Source organism: Cupressus sempervirens, chromosome 2 (assembly GCF_028749045.1).
Source record: "Cupressus sempervirens isolate cs-2001-9-10 chromosome 2, ASM2874904v1, whole genome shotgun sequence".
Taxonomy (NCBI): domain Eukaryota; kingdom Viridiplantae; phylum Streptophyta; class Pinopsida; order Cupressales; family Cupressaceae; genus Cupressus; species Cupressus sempervirens.
In genome coordinates, this window is record NC_143119.1 from 318148711 (window position 1) to 318167374 (window position 18664).

At 37.8% G+C, this 18664-nt stretch overlaps 1 protein-coding gene and 1 pseudogene across 1 annotated transcript; one reads left to right on the plus strand and one right to left on the minus strand.

Moving 5' to 3' along the window:
• Positions 1 to 13643: 13643 nt before the first annotated feature.
• On the minus strand, positions 13644 to 15847 carry LOC149572382 (trihelix transcription factor ASIL2-like). The gene is made up of 2 exons (XM_089813555.1): positions 14603 to 15847; positions 13644 to 14357 (listed from the first exon to the last, which is right to left on the minus strand). The coding sequence occupies exons 1-2, from the start codon at positions 15801 to 15803 to the stop codon at positions 14344 to 14346; spliced, it is 1215 nt and encodes a 404-aa protein (XP_089669681.1). The 5' UTR covers positions 15804 to 15847; the 3' UTR covers positions 13644 to 14343.
• A 402-nt stretch (positions 15848 to 16249) lies between these two features.
• LOC149572383 (26S proteasome regulatory subunit S10B homolog B-like) overlaps positions 16250 to 18664 on the plus strand; it is a 63085-nt pseudogene continuing 60670 nt past the window's right edge.

An 18664-nucleotide genomic window follows, 5' to 3' on the forward strand; every position in this document is an offset into this window, starting at 1 on the left:
ATACTAGGACATTTTTTTTGAATGCAACTCTCAATACTAATGTAGATAAGAGCATCATAATAGCTATATCACCCTAACACGACTATAACTTAGAGCCCAAATAATAAAGTTATTGCACTCAAAACTACTCTTCTTGATTTAGTGACATCAACCTGATCAAATGTCACAACCTGAATTGATTGATCATAAGTTTCAACCAAAATATTATTTCTCTTTTTGTTTTGTTTTGAATAGTGTTTGAAATTATAATTATATTTGCTTTTGTATTTTCTAGGATATGAATTCATTAGCTAGGAAGACGTAACTCAAATCGCCATAAAAGGGTAATCTCGTAGCCATCTTAAAAAATGTCATTTGTCCATACCATCTTACACAAATCTCATACCATATTATATAATTCTCAAAGAGAAAAATCAAAATTAAAATTCAACTCAAAAACATATTTTTCTGATAAGTTATTTACATTTTCCTCTGACAGCAGTACATCATTTGTTTAAATTTTGTATCAGCTAATGACTCAAAGCAATAAAGTATATAATTGTACATCATAAACCTACTTCTATCATACCTAATAGATTTTCATTAGCCTATTATCTTCAACCCGATAATTACCAATTAAAAAACTTGCAGATCAAACCATCATCAAACATAACACATAAATCATAGTAATTGAAGAATGTACAAACAGAAATAACATCATTTATACAATAAAATAAAAATATATCTGTGGAGTAAAACGCAAATGAACTATCCTCCATCCAAACTGTACAGTTGACCAATTTTCAAAAAATCAAAAATATCATATATTTATTTGAAAACATAATGACATTATAATGATAACAATGCTAACCCTAGTTGTACCACCTGTTGTGCCCTAATCGCCCCGCTAAATGGGAATGGGTAGAAGTAGATGCACAAACATTGGACTCCTTGGTGCCTGGTTCTTATAAGAGCACTTCAATTTGGCCTTGGCTACGAATGATTGAGAATGCAGCATGCTAAGATTCAAAGCTCTAACGCCGAATCAAACCAGCACAACAACAATACTCAGTGTACTACGAATTAATAAAAAATACACTATGATTTGAATCGCGAGCATTCATACAAAATTACGAATACAGGCCCAGTCTGTATTTAAACATAATCATGGCCGGAGGAAGAAAGTCACTGACGATAATATAATAAAAAAGAAAAAATCCAAATCAAATCCAAATTTGATAGACAAAATCAAAGCTTATTTCGAATCATATCTTCATAGATACGGCGATCAAAAAACCGTTCACGACAACTGGTTTACCAGAACCTGTTTGAGGTGAGATCCCCACCTAGAATAGCCTATCGGCTAATTACACAACAATAATTTGATAGTATTTATAAAACGGTGAAAGGCTCATAGTAATGGACGAAGACGTCACAAATGAATAGCAGAGAATGGTATCAAATGAATGAAGATGTAACAAATATGGAGTTCGTGGATTGAAATAAAATATTGTTAAACAACCATGCCATTACAATATTATCAATGAAGAATATGGCATCAATTCATACGTGAAATCATCGTGCTTGAAAGAAGACATCAATATGGATATAAACAACGATTTACAAGCAATCAAAAAGTACTTCTCACTCAGTACAGTTTCATCGTACGAGTATCCGGTGGAATATCAAGAAGAGTCACTAGAAGAAGAAAAGCGATATGAAGTTTATAATGCACGTATTTAATGAGATCCCAAGCGATGCAAAACCAGCATGTCAGTAATGTTTGTCACTGTCAGCAGATGAAAGACAAAACTGGAGGATGCCACGCAAGCAAATAGTGTAAAAAATATTAAAGACAAACTATAACCTGATACAGCGATTAATATGAATTGCATATAACGATCCACTCAGGACTGCTCATTAAAAGAAAATAATTTTATAAGACATGATTAAGGTGCGATATATATTTCTTATTCTAAGGTTTGATTTCTAGGCTAAAAGTATTAAATGGTAAAAGTTAACTTATTTTTCTAAGCTTAAAGCTTTTGAAGAGGTGTTATTATTAAAGTTGATGTGATGACTCCTCACTTGAATGGATGTGTCATTTAAAAAGATGTAAGATTAAAATAAAGATTGAGTTGTAATGTGTAATGAAATGTATATGTGAGATGTGAAGAAGTGAGCAGTTAAAGAATAGTAAATGAAAAAGTGAGGAATAGTAATGTGTGGTTGTAAATGAAAAATAAAGGAAGCATTAAAGAGTAGTTGAAAGAATATAAAGGTAAGCAGATGGATAATGAAAAGGAAGAAGTGATGAAATGTGAATAAAAAGAAAAGTGTGAAGGCAGAAATATATTTGAAAACAAGTCATTAGTTTGGAAGAGAGTGGAAGATAAAAAGAATATATATATATATATTCAAATCTTCTAATTTGATATATATTTTAATTATCTAATTGAAGCAGTGTAAGGAAGTTAAAGACATATATTGGCTGATTTCAAGCGAAAGAAGTTTCAAAAGTTTCCATCATCAAGTTGAGCAAGTGATTATATAAAGGTGAAATTTCAGATTTCAAATCAAAAGTGGGAGTAGGTGCTTCCAGTGGGTTAGAGCATGCGAAGTATGGAAGTTGTAGCTTCCAGTGGGTTGGTGCTTGTAAACAATTGAGGTCAGAGCCTCTTGTAGGTTGGAGCCTACAAAATATTGTAAAAAATCAAATTTATATGAAAGCATTTAATTTGCTGTGGTTTTCTCCTGCATTTGGTTTCAACGTAAATCTTGTATTCATGTGTATAATTGTTCGTTTCAACATTTGAAGTTAATTATTTGGATAGAAGTTTTAAATTGAAAAAATTGTGATTATATTGATTCAACACCCCCCCCCCCCCCCCCCCCCCCCCAACCAGTATAATTGTGCGCTCTTCAACAACTACATAAAGATGATGCAATCTTCAAAGAGAATACAAGTTTTTCATAATGTAATTTTTCATTCATATACCTAATACTAGTGCAATATGAAAGAACACTGACAATTGAACTTAGTATTTAATCAAGTCTAGACTAACCTTACACTGTGACTTGTAATCAAGAAGCAACAAAAGGGATAAACATGGAATTGATCATTCATATTCACATTTCTCCATTTCAATCAATAATCTTCAACTAAACCATGAGAAGTACAAACCATGCAAATGTGGAAGCAACACTCAAGGATCCATTATATCTTCAATGAAAATTCTATACTAACTTCAACACAGTCTTGGTTATCCCTTATAGGAAAAATTCTTAAGATCAAAATAGTTTTGAAAAGTATTTCAAACTATATTATTGTACTGTCTAAAATTGGAAGCACTTCCATTTATAACCTTTTAGCTCTTGTTTAGTGTGTTTGCATTATACACTTGCCTTGGAGCATACACTTTTTCTTTCTTTTTCTTTGTCCTAGGTGAAATTGATGTAGGACCTATCCTCCTTAATTTCCCCTTTCCCCTCATGCAAAAGTCAAGGCAGGATCCAATTTCTATGCATCCTCCTCTTTCTAGGTCCTATTTCTTGATTCTGATCTTGATTTCTTAATCCTCGATGGAATTACACCCAAACCTTTTGTATTCCTGGGATCCTAGGGAACCTTCGCAAGATTTGAGCATCCTATGGTATAGGTCAAGGGGGTCGACCTATTGATGCAGAAGCATCCTGGGTATAAGGGAAATCTTGCATCACCCTAAAATACTTCAATTTCTGTCTTTTCAATAAGGGTTAAATTTTAGTGTAGATTTACTATTTGTGGAAACTTATTATTTTTTGTAATTGGTTCATACAAACTCAACATATTCCCATTTCACTAGTGGAGTTTATGTTAGTTATTTCACCCTGTTAATGGAGCTACATTGTCATACCATATGTATTGCATAAGTTATTGAGGTTTTTGGGTACAAAACCTTTAAACTCAAAGTCAAAGGCCTAAATAGCTCCAAAACAAGGTCAAACCTCAACTGATGGATGCTTGTGTAATCAGTTGCTACAGATCATGAGCTAAGGATTCTAAAAAGTACTTATCATTCAAAATTGGAGCTTGTATTCAAAAGTTATGACCTTTAGAAATTGGGCTACCTAAGAGCATAATTCATATATTTTTTGGTTTGACCTTATGAATATAATAATTATTTCAGGGTCGGTTTGGAATTAGGGTGAATGTCTAGAATCCTCTCAGGCAGTCAAGAATTGCCTATATAAGGAAGGCCAGTAGGTTATTAGGGAAGTTGTAGGGGTAGTTTGTGACTCTATCTTGGAGAATATTGTAAAGAAAGTGCCCATATGGCTCTACATATTATATTCCTAAAAATCTGTTATCCATATTTGTGGAGATAATAAGAAGTCCATTTTCTATTCTTGCATAAATTTTGTCGTTTCTCTATTTTTGTTGTGTCTTTGTGGTATTAAGGGAAGCACCAAACATCAAGTGGTATCATTGTAGGGCTAAATGTCTAGAACCATCTTGGGTGGTGAAAAATTGCCTATATAAGGAAGACCTGTAGGTTGTTTAGGGTAGTTATGGGGGTAGTTTTTTGCTCTATCTTGGAGAATATTGTAAAGAAAGTGCCAATATGGCTCTGCATATCATATTTCTAAAAATATGGAATTCCATATTTATGGGGACAATAAGAAGCCCATTTTCTATTCTTGTGATCTTTTTGTTCTCTCTCTATTTTTGTTGTGTGTTTGTGGTATTAAGGGGAGCACCCTTCGTTAAGTGGTTTTAGAGAAAGAATTCTTGAGTGTGTAAAAAAATCATCGACTATAAGTCAGTTTTCACTAAGACCATGGTTTGGGCTGACTATATAGACTCATCATTGATTGTGAGGCACTTTGCACTAAGGTTTTAGCAAAAGTGCAGAAATGCCTCCATGAAGGGAAATTTGTGGGAGAGCAAGAGGTGTAACCCCTAGGGGTTTTACAATCCTCTAGAGACAACTATAAGCATTGTAAGAACATGTACATAGAGGGATGAATCTTACTAGAAGAGATGAAAGTGAGGATCAAAGAGAAGAAGGAAATGTTGAGAAGAAAGGAGAAGACAAAGTTCTTAACCAAGAGAAAGAAATGCTTTTTAGGGATATCTCCAAGATTGGGAAAAGACTTAAGTTTAAGGTTTCCACATTTTTGAAAAATCTTAACCCAAAGGAATTGATCAATTGGACCAATGAATTAGAATAATATTTTGAGTATAAAGATATTGAGGATCCTAATAGGGTCAAGTTTGCGAAGGCCAAAATGAAGGGTCATGCAAAGATTTGGTGGCATAAGATTAAATTAGAGTGAAACAAAAGAGGGAAGGATAAATCACAAGATGGGATAGATGATAGATAAATTGAAGCGATAATTCATTCCCTTCTATTATGAGCTTGATCTTCTAAAAATAGTGCAAGGGTTGAGGGAAGTGGAAAGATCTATTCAAGAGTGAAGATAAGAGTTCTACTGAGTTCTCATAAGAACAAGCCATGCAGAAGCTAAGAACGAGAAAGTTGCTCATTACCTTAATGGGTTGAGACCAACAATTTAGGAGGAGTCGAGTTTGGTATGAATGAACAGTATTGAAGAGGCCTACTAATTTTCCTAAGATTAGAAGAAAATTTGAACAAGAAGTTTGAGAACAAGCAAAGAAAAAGTGGTGGCAAATAGTCTTATGGAAGCAAAAGTAAAGATTAAAAGAAGAAGGATGAGGCCAATAGTAGTAGTCAAAATAAGAGGGGAAATAATTTCAATCATTTCCATGATCTGTACAATAGAGAACAAAGAGGAAGATGAAGAGGGAGAGTATAATACAAAGGAGGCTTTTGTGGAATATGTTTCATTCTGGAGAAGAGGGGCACAGGGAATTTTAATGCTCCCTATGCCAAGGAAGGATAGATAGGAGAAATAAAGGTTAGACCAGAGTTTTGCATGTAGATGAAGATTTCAAATCATCACATTCTGAAGATCCACCAAATCTAAGAGGAAGCTGAAGTTGGGTGAAGAAGATGAAGATGAACATATTATATTTCAGAGGTCTGTCCCTACCCTTCAAGAAAAAATGAAGAAATTGGAATAGGGAACATGTATGACATGTCTTAAGACTCTGAAGTATGAGACTAGGAGTCAAGAGAAGAAAAAGTAAATTGAGGATGCTAATACTTTCCCTCCCATTGTCTTACTCCTATTGTTAGAGCCCTTTTAATGGTTGAATTTTTGGGCCATGCTAATACTTTCCCTCCCATGAATGCAATTCTAAAACCATCATCTTCAAGTATAGATATAGATATTAAATTCCTCTTAATACCTGGTACATAAAGAACTCTAGAAAGTTGAATAGAATTTCTAGATTTCAATTTTATGGTGTAGGTCCCAATTCCTTTTACGAAGTGTGCAGAATCATCGCCAATTGTAACTTCTTCACCTGTTTCTATTTTCATGCTTTCTAAGTTATCCTGATATTCAGTGATGTGTCTAGAAGACCCACTGTCAACTATCCATGTATTACTTTTTGTTGATATTTGGTTGGATAATGCAGAATAGAAAGCATATTTCTCATATCCATTGCCTTCATTTGACTTCTCAAATTTTGCAAAAGATACTTGAGGTTTAGATCTATCCACACAATTTATTGCATAATGTCCATACAGATCACATCTAAAGCATTGGATTTTGGACTAGTCTTTCTTCTGTTTGGATTGTCCTTTTACATGAAAATTTCTTTTCCTTTTGTTGTTTTTCTTCTTTCCTTTCTTATGAGCATTTGTACTAAGAACTTGAACATCTTCACCTAGGGTTTTGTGTTTTCCCTTAATCATTAATCTCAGTTCTTCTTGAAGACAATCTTATCTTAAATGATCCAGTTTAGGGATTTTTAGACCTAGCACTTATACCTTGTACAAAAGATTCGCAAGAGTTTGGAAGTCCTAATGCTATTAACTCTTGATTTTAAATCTCATAACCAAGAGTAGATAATTGATCTCTTAAGTTTGTGATTAGAGACGAAGTCAGGTGTTCTGGTGGGCTTAGAGGTTCTGGTGGGGTCGCCTGTCTTATTCGGGACCACCTTTTCAATAAAATTTTCTTGGCTCACTTTGACACCTATGCCAGATTCATGTAAATTCGCATTGATCAAGGAACCTTTCTCTATAGAGATACCTATATCGTTGTATGTTACTTCCTGCCAACATCTTCGTATTATGCAATTCATAGCATTGAGGGTGGAGACCCCTATGAGGACCTTCTTGAGCACATTACCAAATGCTCTGTTATGGGGGACATCATTATTTTGGGAGACTTTAACACGGACCAGAGACCTACAACCTCCTCTCCATGGTCGCAGGTTTGATCCCATGTGTACGACTACTTCTGATCCTAGTTCTGTGGGTTTGCTTCGGCTCTCTGAGGATTGTCAAGGGCCCTTCACTAGGTATGGTCGTAACTTGTTAAAGCTTTGTGAGTCTTCTAACTTAGTGATCTTAAATGGACTCTCTTGCTTTCCTGGATCCGAACTCTTCACTTGTTGGCCACATGGTTGTGGTGCTAGCATTATTGAGTATGTTCTCTCTACTGCCTCCTTCATCCCTCTCATTTGCCGCTTTACCATCTCTCGTCTTCCTCTGGCTGACCATGCCCTCCTTAGCATCACCCTTCAGGGACCCCTGATTACCTTCTCCTCCTTGCTTATCCACTTCTTCTTGCCCCTCTCTTCCCTCTCCCCATGCTCACACTTCTTTTCGCTTCTTTGATGGTGACATAGAGCTCTTCATCTATCACCTCAGATGACTTCTCCCCCAGGACCCCTTCCCCGACTCTGGGGACGTCACCTCCATGTCCCATTGCATTTGCCTTGTGGGAGTCTGTCCTTCTCTCCATTCCCCACTGCACCTCCTTTCTCACGCCTTAATCCTTTCATCGTATGCTTCACTTTGCTCCACCCACTACTTCTTCCTCCTCTTCCTCTCAGTTGAGACTCGACTACCACTGCTTTCTTCGCCATAAGAAATAGAAGCTCACTTTACTGCAGTGTAAGTCTCTTTGTGCCATGTTCTTCCAGTCCCCAAAGCTCTTTTGGCGTACCATATTTCCTTGCCAACCCCTCCCTCTACTCTGGACCTTCACTTCCTTGCCTCCCACACCTCCACACTCTATGATATTCTTGGCCAGCGCCCTTTCCATCTCATCCTCTCCCCCACCCGTTGTCACCTCTTCTCCTTCTCCCACATTAGTGAGGCAGTTAGAGTTATGAATAATAGCAGAACTCCAGATGAGGAAGGATTTCAAGTTGAATTCTTCAAGTTGGGTATTTATGTCCTGGGTCCCTTTCTTACAGTGCTCTTTAATCGAGTGGTTTGTGTCGGCTTCCCCGACTCTTGATCATGACATATTATCTATCTGATCCATAAATCTGGGCTAGCCTTTGACCCCAAAAACTACAGGACCATCATGGTTGGGGATACCTTCGCCAAACTCTATGCGACTATGCTGAATGGTATCTTGTCTAGCGAGCTCAATCAACAAATTCGTTGGACTAGAGGTCAGGCTGGGTTTTGTTCAGATTTTTAGACCACTGATCACGTTTTGACTTTACAGGCCATCATTGAGGAGGCTTGCCACCGCTCTGTGAAAGTTTATTGTTGTTTTGTTGACTTTCTCAAAGCTTTCCACTTTGTTCCTTGGGCGGCTCTCTTTCAACATCTTAGGGACATTGAAATCGCAGAGATTCTTCTTACAACTATTATGAGGTTATATAAGCACGTTGAGGGCAGATTCAGGACTCCATAGGGCTTCTCTGATCCTATCTAGAGCACTATCGGGGTGAAACAAGATTGTCCTCTCTCCCCTACTCTCTTTGGCATCTACATCGATGAGCATAGGCTTTTCTTCGTGATTGCTCACTCCCTGGTGATGGTTGTTATTTACATCAGGTATTGATCTCTATTCTCCTATTTGCTGATGATGTGATTCTCCTTGCATCTTCTCCCGATGGTCTTCAGCAGCTCCTTGATGGCTTGGCCTCTTTCTGCAACTCATATGAGCTAGTTGTAAATCTAGGCAAGACTTGGGTTATGATCTTCAATTGTTTGAGGACATCCCATCTCCATTTTTACTTCCGGGGTACCGAGATTGAGATTTCATCTTCATATACTTACTTGGGGGTTAAGTTTTTTGGACCTCAATTCAGCTTGAGACCAACCATGCAGCCTAGAGTCAACAAGGGGCTCGGCTCCCTTGCTATTATTGAGTGATGGTGATTTCGACACCACTTCCAGGACACCACAACTAAGATGTCTCTTCTTGACTCCTTGGTCAAGCCGACTATCCTCTATGGCTCTACTGTTTGGGGCCCCTCCCTCTGGGAGTCTGACTGGGCCTTTGTTGAGAGAGTCCAAACTCTTTTCCTTCGGTGCATTATTGGATGTCACTGGTTCACACCACATATCATCATTTTGGCTGAGTTTGGTGCTAACCCTTTCAGATTGGGGACCATCTTTGATTTAGTTTGGCTTCTTCACTAGCTCCGGAGCTTTGTTGATTCCTTCGACGATCGTCACATATATTCCTACTTGGCTTATTGTTCTTCTATGGAGGTTGCGAGTTCAGACTCTGGTCACAGGTCTCATTGTTGGTACACCCAGGTCTTTGCTCTCTTGGGCTGGATTGGTATTAATTTGGATCATCTTCCCCCCTTCTAGTTTTCTCTGGACGCTCCAACCCATCTTCTTCCACCTCAGCAGGAGTTGAATGAGCATGTTAGACTTGATATTTACAGACAGTATATTATCACGACCTGGAGGAATCCCCTATGTGGGCTTCGTCTCCGCATGGCTTTCTATGTTGAGTACTTTCTTGAGATCCAAGATGGGATCATCTTACGTCCCTAGTACCCCACTCATCGTTGGACTCATGCTCTTCACATCTCCTTGGGATCTTTTAGGGTGGGTTCTCACAAGCTACGTATTCAGACTGATCACCAGATTGGTAGGGAGGACAAGATCTATCAGCTTTGTCACCTTGGGGAGGTTGAAACTGAGTCTCATTTTATTTTTCGTTGTCCCATTTACTATGAGGTGTGAGGGAGATTCTACTATTTGTTCAGAGAGTGTCGGTGTCTTCCCTCATTCTTTAGATATATTGACCAACACTGTCTTGCACTCTATCTTCAGGAGACCATGCAGCTTTGCGAACACACTATACAGCTCCAGCTTTGCTCGACATTGACCCCTACGCAGCTCATCACCTCTTTCTTTACTCCTACAGTTCCTACCCGAGGATCGAAGTGGCCTCTCTGCACTATCTCAGTTCACACTAGATCTATGAGACCTCGTAGAGATTACACTCGGCAACATCCCTCTTATAGACCTTAGAGGCGACCTTCCAGAGTACTCAATTGCCCTAATGTCCACCTTTCCATTTTGGACTACTGCTCGCATGTGAGGAGTTCTTAGTTGTTGTTATTCCCCTTTTCTTGGTTATTTTGTTGTTTTGCTTTCACATTCTTTCTGCGAACACCGTTTGGTGCTCCCTCTACTAGCGTTTTCCCTTTGTACTGTTTCCAGTCCCTTAGACCCTCGTCGGTCTCTTGTTGGACATTAATAAATTTATCTTATCTTATCCTAAAGGAAGCATTTATAGTTTTTCCTTTATTCATGCTTACACTATTCATTTGCCTTTCAAGAGCAAGCTTTTTGCCTGTATTATTGATTATAAATGCATTTTCAAGAGCTCGAAACATACGATATGCTATGGTATGTTTTGCCATAATAGGTACCATGTGGTCTAGAACAACATCTACAATTATCTTCATTGCCTTTTCATTTTTCTCGATCCATTCTAAGTTATTAGGATCATCTTTAGGTTCCTCTTTGTCCTCTTTTACAAATGATTCTAGTTTGTTTTCTTTTAGCAACATCATTACTCGAAGTTTCTAGGATTCAAAGTTGTCAACACTTCCAAGGTGATGTTTGAATCTCATTGTGTTTGTCATTTTGTAGGGAGAGGATTGTTGTCTTAAAGTAAAAATCTGATTCAATAAGCTTAGTGTGATCTTTCCTTAGCCAAGCTTTGATACCATGTAAAGTTCACTTACATATTTCTTTTTGCAATGCTGAAGTATGTATATTCCTGTAGGTATAGTCAATGCCAATGAAGAATCCAAAGTGTTGCACAGTATATATATAATCTTAATGCAAATGATATAAATATTCCTTCATATTGATGTCTATATTGCCTTCGATTTGCATACATTAATCAATTTCTATGTTTGCAATATCGGGCGGCATATACTATGCATACAAGTCTAGACGAGTACATGGGTGAATGGGATGTCTCCAAATGGAGACACGACCATTCACTGATGCACCCAATCAGTGGAATGGTCACACTCAATGTGATTAGTCATAACAAAACTAATGCCATTAAGACTTAGTAAGTCCATCACAATCATTTAACAATCAGTATAAATACAATTGTTTACTAAAATTATTTGTCAAATATTACTCAATAATAATATGCATTAACAGTTTTGAATGTTGCGATCACCATAATGAAATGCAGATTATATTCATGTACATATACATATCGGTATTCAACATATATATATATATATATATATATATATATATATATATATATATATATATATATATAGTCTCATATACATATACATATCGGTATTCAACATATCAACATATATATATATATATATAGTCTCATATGACCAGTGCAATTTTCTAAACCAAACCTATTTGTTTCAACAATAACTAATAATAAAATATTAGGCAAGAGCCTACAACACAATAGTAAGTTGTGAGCCTCTCATGTGGAAGGTCTTGAGTTCGAATTCCCTTAGCACATAAAAATAATTAATTATAATAAATAACAATAATTAATTAGTTAACATTGTTTTTAATTTAATTAATCAAGGCTAAGGGATTTGAGACAAGATTAAAATGTAAACATGAGCCTTAACAAAAGGTTTTCAATATATGTATAATGACAAGTTTGTTAAAAAATATTTAGAACTCAAAACCCTTCCATCAAAAGATACACAAAATTACAAGAGTTGTTTTATTATTTTCTAAATTCTACACTATTATTCTTATATCTACATGTTTTGAGAAGTTCTTTTTAAAAGATATCAAAAACTAGAAATGTTACTTACAAAACTTATTTATCATTAATAAAACAAAAATTAGTATTTTACTAACTTGTAAATTTGAAGGTTAATTGTAGAATGAAAAATAATCATACATATTGATTTTAACTGAAGAATTATTTTTTCTAAAAAATCACTCTATTTTATAACAGATATTTGCTAAATTATTTGTAATTTTATTTTAAAAATTTGAATCGCCAACAACATAAGACAGACTCTTGACTCTTGACTCTTTGTGTGTTTTACCAATGAAGTGATACCCAAAAATATAGCTCACCTAGATTGCGTTTATATTCTGTCATTTATGAGCCAATGAACGAGTGCTCCAAGTTAAAAGCAAAGCCACAAAAAACAAAAAAATTAACCTTTGTAATGAATGGAGGACTCCTGACATATACCAGCCCGGCAGAAATTCAGTAAAAGAATTAACCTTTGTTTATTCACAGTCGGAAGTTCAAAGAGCATCAGTAGAATGGTGACACTGTTTATTATATTATATTTCCCATTTACACAAGAGCCACTGGATAATATCCCTCATATTTTGAAAGCTATTACAGGTACATATAGTCTGCTCTTGTTTTGTCAAATGATTCTTAACAAATTCATATTTACCACTGCATCTCTCTGGTGCATGTACCATTACATGATTATGTCCGTCTTTCTTGAAGGGTAAAGAAAGTCGAGACTACCTGAATTTTATCAAAGTTGAAAGTAAAGTCGGTAGACTATATGTGGTCTAATTGATGAAGATGTACAGTTGTAATATACTGTTAATGAAAGTTCATCTTTCTAGGTTACCATTATTGCTTACAATAGGTATCTGATATATATATATATATGTGTGTGTGTGGGGTTATTCAACTAGGGGGTTTCTGATGAGTAGTCTGAAAGATTTTTATTAAAGGAAAAAATTGAATAATAAATATCATAATGCACAACAACATAACGCAGGAGCAGAGAGGCAGACTGGCCTGCTAAAGCCAGGCTAGGAATATATTGAAATCGTCAGCAATCAAAACTTGAACCAATCCACCTGACTTATCATCAGAAAAACATGCAATCATTTCACCACCTGAACTCAACCCATTAAACTACTCGAATTTATAGAACATGTTGTGTTAAAGATTTAAAAACTATTAAATAAATTCAAGAAATCTTTGAAACAATATACAAATTTCTGCAATCACTGTTGACCTATCATTCCCACGTCTAACAAATCCTTGATCCCAATTGAATGGTGAGATCTAGACACAGCTAGAATACATATAATTTGTATTTATGATTAAATAAATTCTCATTTAAGCTCTTGGTCGAACAACTGAATGATGACACTGATGACACTGATGTGAACTCAATAGATTTATGGATTTATCATTTCAAAAACGAAGTTGCAAAAAAAGGTCAATAGATTTTCGACATCAAAAGTTTTATGGCAAATTACTGTCGCAGAATTGATTTCTGAGCTGTCAACCGCGCCGTAACCCATCATCACAATATCTAAAAACCTCTAAGAGCAGAAAAAACACTGCCTCTTAAATATAAATAAAGAGTTAATCTTGTACACATTGGCGCACCGAGCGAATAAGATCTGTTTGTGATTGAGGAAAAAATCGTAACACTGCCACCAAAATCAAACCAAGAATTCATAGGCTTGGCTACATCAATCTGCAGAGCCACGCCAACAAGGAGTTGAAATTGAAATAACATTATCTAAGAACAAACACAGGTATATCGTTCTGTTCTGGGTTTGAAAGAGGGCTTTTTATATAAAAACCATAACAGAGCTTCTATCATAGTCACAGAAGTGATATCTGAAACGTGTTCCACATTTCATCGAGAAGTATAATACAACGAGCCAGGGGAAGAAGGATTTTGCAACGTTTACATACTCAATGTCCGTCTCCTTGGCCTTGAATTGAGGCTGGAAAGATTTTTTTAAAAAACTTCAGAACCTCAAGCGACAGAATCACCAATGCAGACGAAATGAATTTGAAGAAATTGTACAGATGATGGGCCGGTTCCGACTAGACTCCATGGTCCCCGCGCACACAGCAATCCAATTGAGTTGCCGCGAGAAAATACGTCTGGCTTCAACCAGGTACAGATGACCATGGCAAAATGCAAGACCGTTGTTGTTGGGGTTAATTATCGGAACCGCCCGACGCCAGTAAAGATTTCGGGTCAGCAACAAAGCTCCCTTACAAATAATGTTCTGTAATGCATCGAGACGTCCAACGATTAGAAATTTTGCTAAATTAAAAAAATTAGGGGAACCAGTTAAGATTCAATCTCTTATGGATCAACACCGAAAGCGGAGCAGAAACAGGGGCAAAATAGGGAAAATTGGGGCAAAATGAGGCAAAATGGACGAAAGTTCATACAGGGAAAAAAACTAGAGCGGCTAGGGCAAAGTCTTAATTTAGATTCGAACATTGTGATCACGATTTGACTACTCACCGGTGTTATTCCCCTGCTTTCCATGTTTCATCTTGGCGAGCTCGAGCTGCGTCTGGACGAAGAGCTGCATTCTCTGAATCTCCATCTCCCTCATGAACTCCATCCTCTGCTTCTCCAGATCGATGAAGTTCTGCAGCTTGGAAGTCTCGACCCGCTCATAAACTTCCCCGAACTTAATAATAGCCCCCGTGAGCTCCTTAAAAGGGTTAGGGTTTTCAGGAAGCCGGCGCTTCTTAAAGCCCTTGCTGCCATTTACGGTCATGTCGATGCCGTTGTGGTAGCTGTCAGTCGTATCGGGGGTTTCATCGGACTTGGAGGAGGCCGAGTTGTTAGCAGGCGGAGCCAAATGGTGCATATGGAAGTGCACAGGCGGAGCAAGAGTCGAACCCTGACCCTGACCCTGACCCTGACCTTGAGGGGGGTTGTGATGATTCAGGGGCTCTTCAGCGAGGGACCGTTTGAGCGGCTTAGACGAAGAAGCAGGCGGGACCTGGAGCTGAATCTGGGGTTGAACCTGAACCTGAACAAGCGCCTTCTGCTGCTGGTTCTTCCGCGACGGTCCTATGAGCTCATCGAGCTTGTTAAAGAAGGGCCATTTACTAGTACCTCCGCCGCCACCGCCACCGCCACCACCAAAGATCTTCGTTTTCTCAAGCTTGTACTTCTTCTTGAGCGTATCAAGCCGGTTCTTACACTGCACATCGGTTTTAGGGGTCTTCGAGCCGCTCTCGCGGTTACTGACAGCGTCCGCCACGTCTTTCCAGTGCTTCTGCTTCAGATTCCCGCGGTTAAGCTCCAGGTACCGATCTCCCCAGGCCTCTATCAGTGTATTCGTCGCACCTTCGCTCCAGCAGTCGTCCCTGTGCCCGTGCCCCCGCTCCGCCCCTCCTCCGCCACCGTTGGCGGTCGACGGAGCTGCGCCACCGTTTGCCGGCGGCGCTATGGAAACCCCCGTCGGCGAAGCCGATGCTATTTTGGCCCCCGACGGCGAGGCCTGCAACGGCAGCGAAAGCGTCAATCCACCGCCGCCGCCACCGCCACCGCCGCTTCGTTGCAGAGGATGTGGATGGCGAGGCGGGTGCTGCTGAGTAGGTGTGATTTGTTGTTGCTGTGGAGGAGGCTGAGGATGAGGAGGAGGAGGAGGGGGTTGCTGTTGTGGATGGGGTCGAGGAGGTTGAATATCAACCTCGTCCATTCCCATGCGTGACGAGAAAGGGAGGGGGATTAGGAAAAACTCCGGGAGACACCTAGTTCGATCTCAACTCGACGATAAAACATGAAAAACCCTTACTCTTGCCCTTTGCCGCTTCTTCTCTTTCCCGTTCCGGTTCCGGCCCTCGTTTTTTATTCTTTACTTTCCACACACACTCTCTGATCTAAAAATCCATTTCTCTTTTCCCCCCCCTCTCTCTGCCTGCGAACAATTGAAGAAGAATCGACCAATGGGTGTTGCAATTTCATGCCCCGCCGGCGAGAGAAACGAAGAGAACGCCGGTCATTCCGCTGCATTTCCTACGCACACATCCCGCCCCTCCCCTTCCGTCCCCCGAATAATTGAACGGCTCCCTGTAGGTCTCGTCGGTGTGAGGCGTGGAGGACGCCCATTGGGCGCATAAAGTAACCGCCGGCCCGCCTTTTTCGGCCGAGATGCCGGCACCCGTCGGTCGGCGCGTGGGGCCCGCCACAACCCATCCCTAACCACGTCACGTGAGGGTGGGTTTGTGGGGGGGTGTCAGAGTCAAAACAGACAAAGCCCCATCTAACTACTTTGTAACCCGGCTTCATTGGAACGCACTGAGTTCCGAGTTCCGGGTTAACTTCCCTCACTGCCAGGCTGTCGTGTTTGACTCACTGGCAGAGATAAAGAAGCTCTGACTGCACGGTGTCTACGTGGCCCACCAGAGGACTGGACCGCGGCCCTCACGGACCCCGTATGTCAAGGAGCGCTCTGCCACGTCGGCACGCGGTTTCGTCCAGAATACGCGTCGGTGGCCGGTGCTGGAATAATAATGTGTGAGTCTTTCAACACACGGCGTAACTGCGAGGTAATTATCAGGTAATTATTATTATAATTATTGTTGTGAGTATGCGAGCTTTGTTTGCCACGAGAAACACGCCGGCCCGGGTCTGGCAAATGGGAAAATTAAATTTGCGCAGGTTTAAAAAATGCACGAGAGTTTTTAGACGGGACACGATCGAATTCGTTTTGACACTGATTTGGATGGATGGTCAAAAATGTTGGCTTGCTTGTCTTCAGTGGTGTTATCATTATTATTATTGATACGCTGTTTTGTTTTGTTTTGTTTTGATTTTTTAAAATTTTAATTTTAATTTTTCCTTTGGCTAATTGTTTTTAAAAATATAATCTTATGTGAGAAATTAGGTTATTAATAATTATCAATTTAGATAACATAATATTAATTAAAATATTTTAAATAGATTAATAGTTATATTATTTATTTAAATTCATTTTATCAAATATTTTTAAAAAATTATTTTAAAAACGACATCAAAAAATCTATTATGAACAATTATTTTTTTAAATATAATTTTGTGTGGACAAATTAGATTATTAATAATTTTTAATTTAAATAACATAATATCATAATATTTACTAAAATATTTAAAATATATTAATAAATATTATTTATTTAAATTCATTTTATCAAATTGAAATTTTAAAAAAAAAACACATCAAATAATCTATTGTGAAAATTTGATAAGAGAATTTAAAAAATAAAAAATAAAAATAAATAAAAATAATTTAAAAACTAAAACATAAATCAATTTAAAAAATTAAAAGTTAAAACATGTGCTAGTAGAAATAATGCGCTAGCAGCTCAAGTCCTCATGGTAGAGGGAAATGATAGTGGGGCTAGTTTCAAAATTTAGAAAGGAGGAAATTTTAGTGTTGGTACAACAGAGTGTGAGAAGTGATTCAAGATATTAAAAATTATTAGTTTACAGGTGTGATATAAAACTATTTAAGGTTGGCAAGAGCTTACAACACAATAGTAAATTGTGAGTCTTGCATTTGAATCTATTCGTGTTTAATAAATAATAATAATTAATCACAACACATAATAATTAATACATAGAATCTTAGTGCATAGAATGTTCATCCTAGCTCTCATGTCAGATTTATTTTCTAATATGTGGAGATAGTAAAATTGAACTAAAAGACAACTCAAAAAATTTCAATAGATTTATGATAGAGAAAAATGTTTCATTTATATACCACATTTAGTATAAATTATATTTGTGCCAAAAAAAATAAATTAATTAAGAAATAACATAAATGATGTTTTTAAAACAAATTATAGAAGCTTTAAAAAAAAAAAACTCCTAAACAAACCTACACCGCACTCTAAACTTTTAATATATCTAAGTAATCATATTTGATATCATTGGATACTTATGTCTTTGGTTGGTTATGAGCTTACTTTCTTTTCTGTTACCATTGGAAATGCACGCGGTGATGTTGTGAAGGAGGAGTGAATTGGCATGCTTTTTGGAATGTACTTCAAAGGGCAACCTTTTCTACACTTTCCATTATAATTTCATTTTGCATCAACAATGCTATTCAAGAAGAAACTAAAGTCGGGACATTGAATAGTCTCATTGAAATGATGTGGTTCGTGACATTGACAAAGTGCACTTATAATATGACAATTCTCATAATATTAATATTTTAATTAGGTCGATGCTTTTATCAAGTTCATTTTAGTAAAAATTAAGAACGTATTTGTAATAATGTCATAATGATTTAGGTCCAAGTTAACAAAGTAGTTCTTGAGGTGGCCCACCTTTAGGAGCTATTCAACCATTAGGGTAATGTGCCCTATACGGTTGCCAGAGTGCCTCCCGACACCTCAGTTGACCATACTCCGCGTAGGAGCACAACTCCTCTACTCACCACTCACACACACCACACTTCCAAGCTACCTACCAATGCTCTCCTAGTGGTGGCGACAACTGGTCTTCCTATTGCTTCTAGCAAGTGGCCTTTCCACCTGAACTTGGCTATCTCTCTGTCGTAGATAGAGGATAAAGATAAAGTCA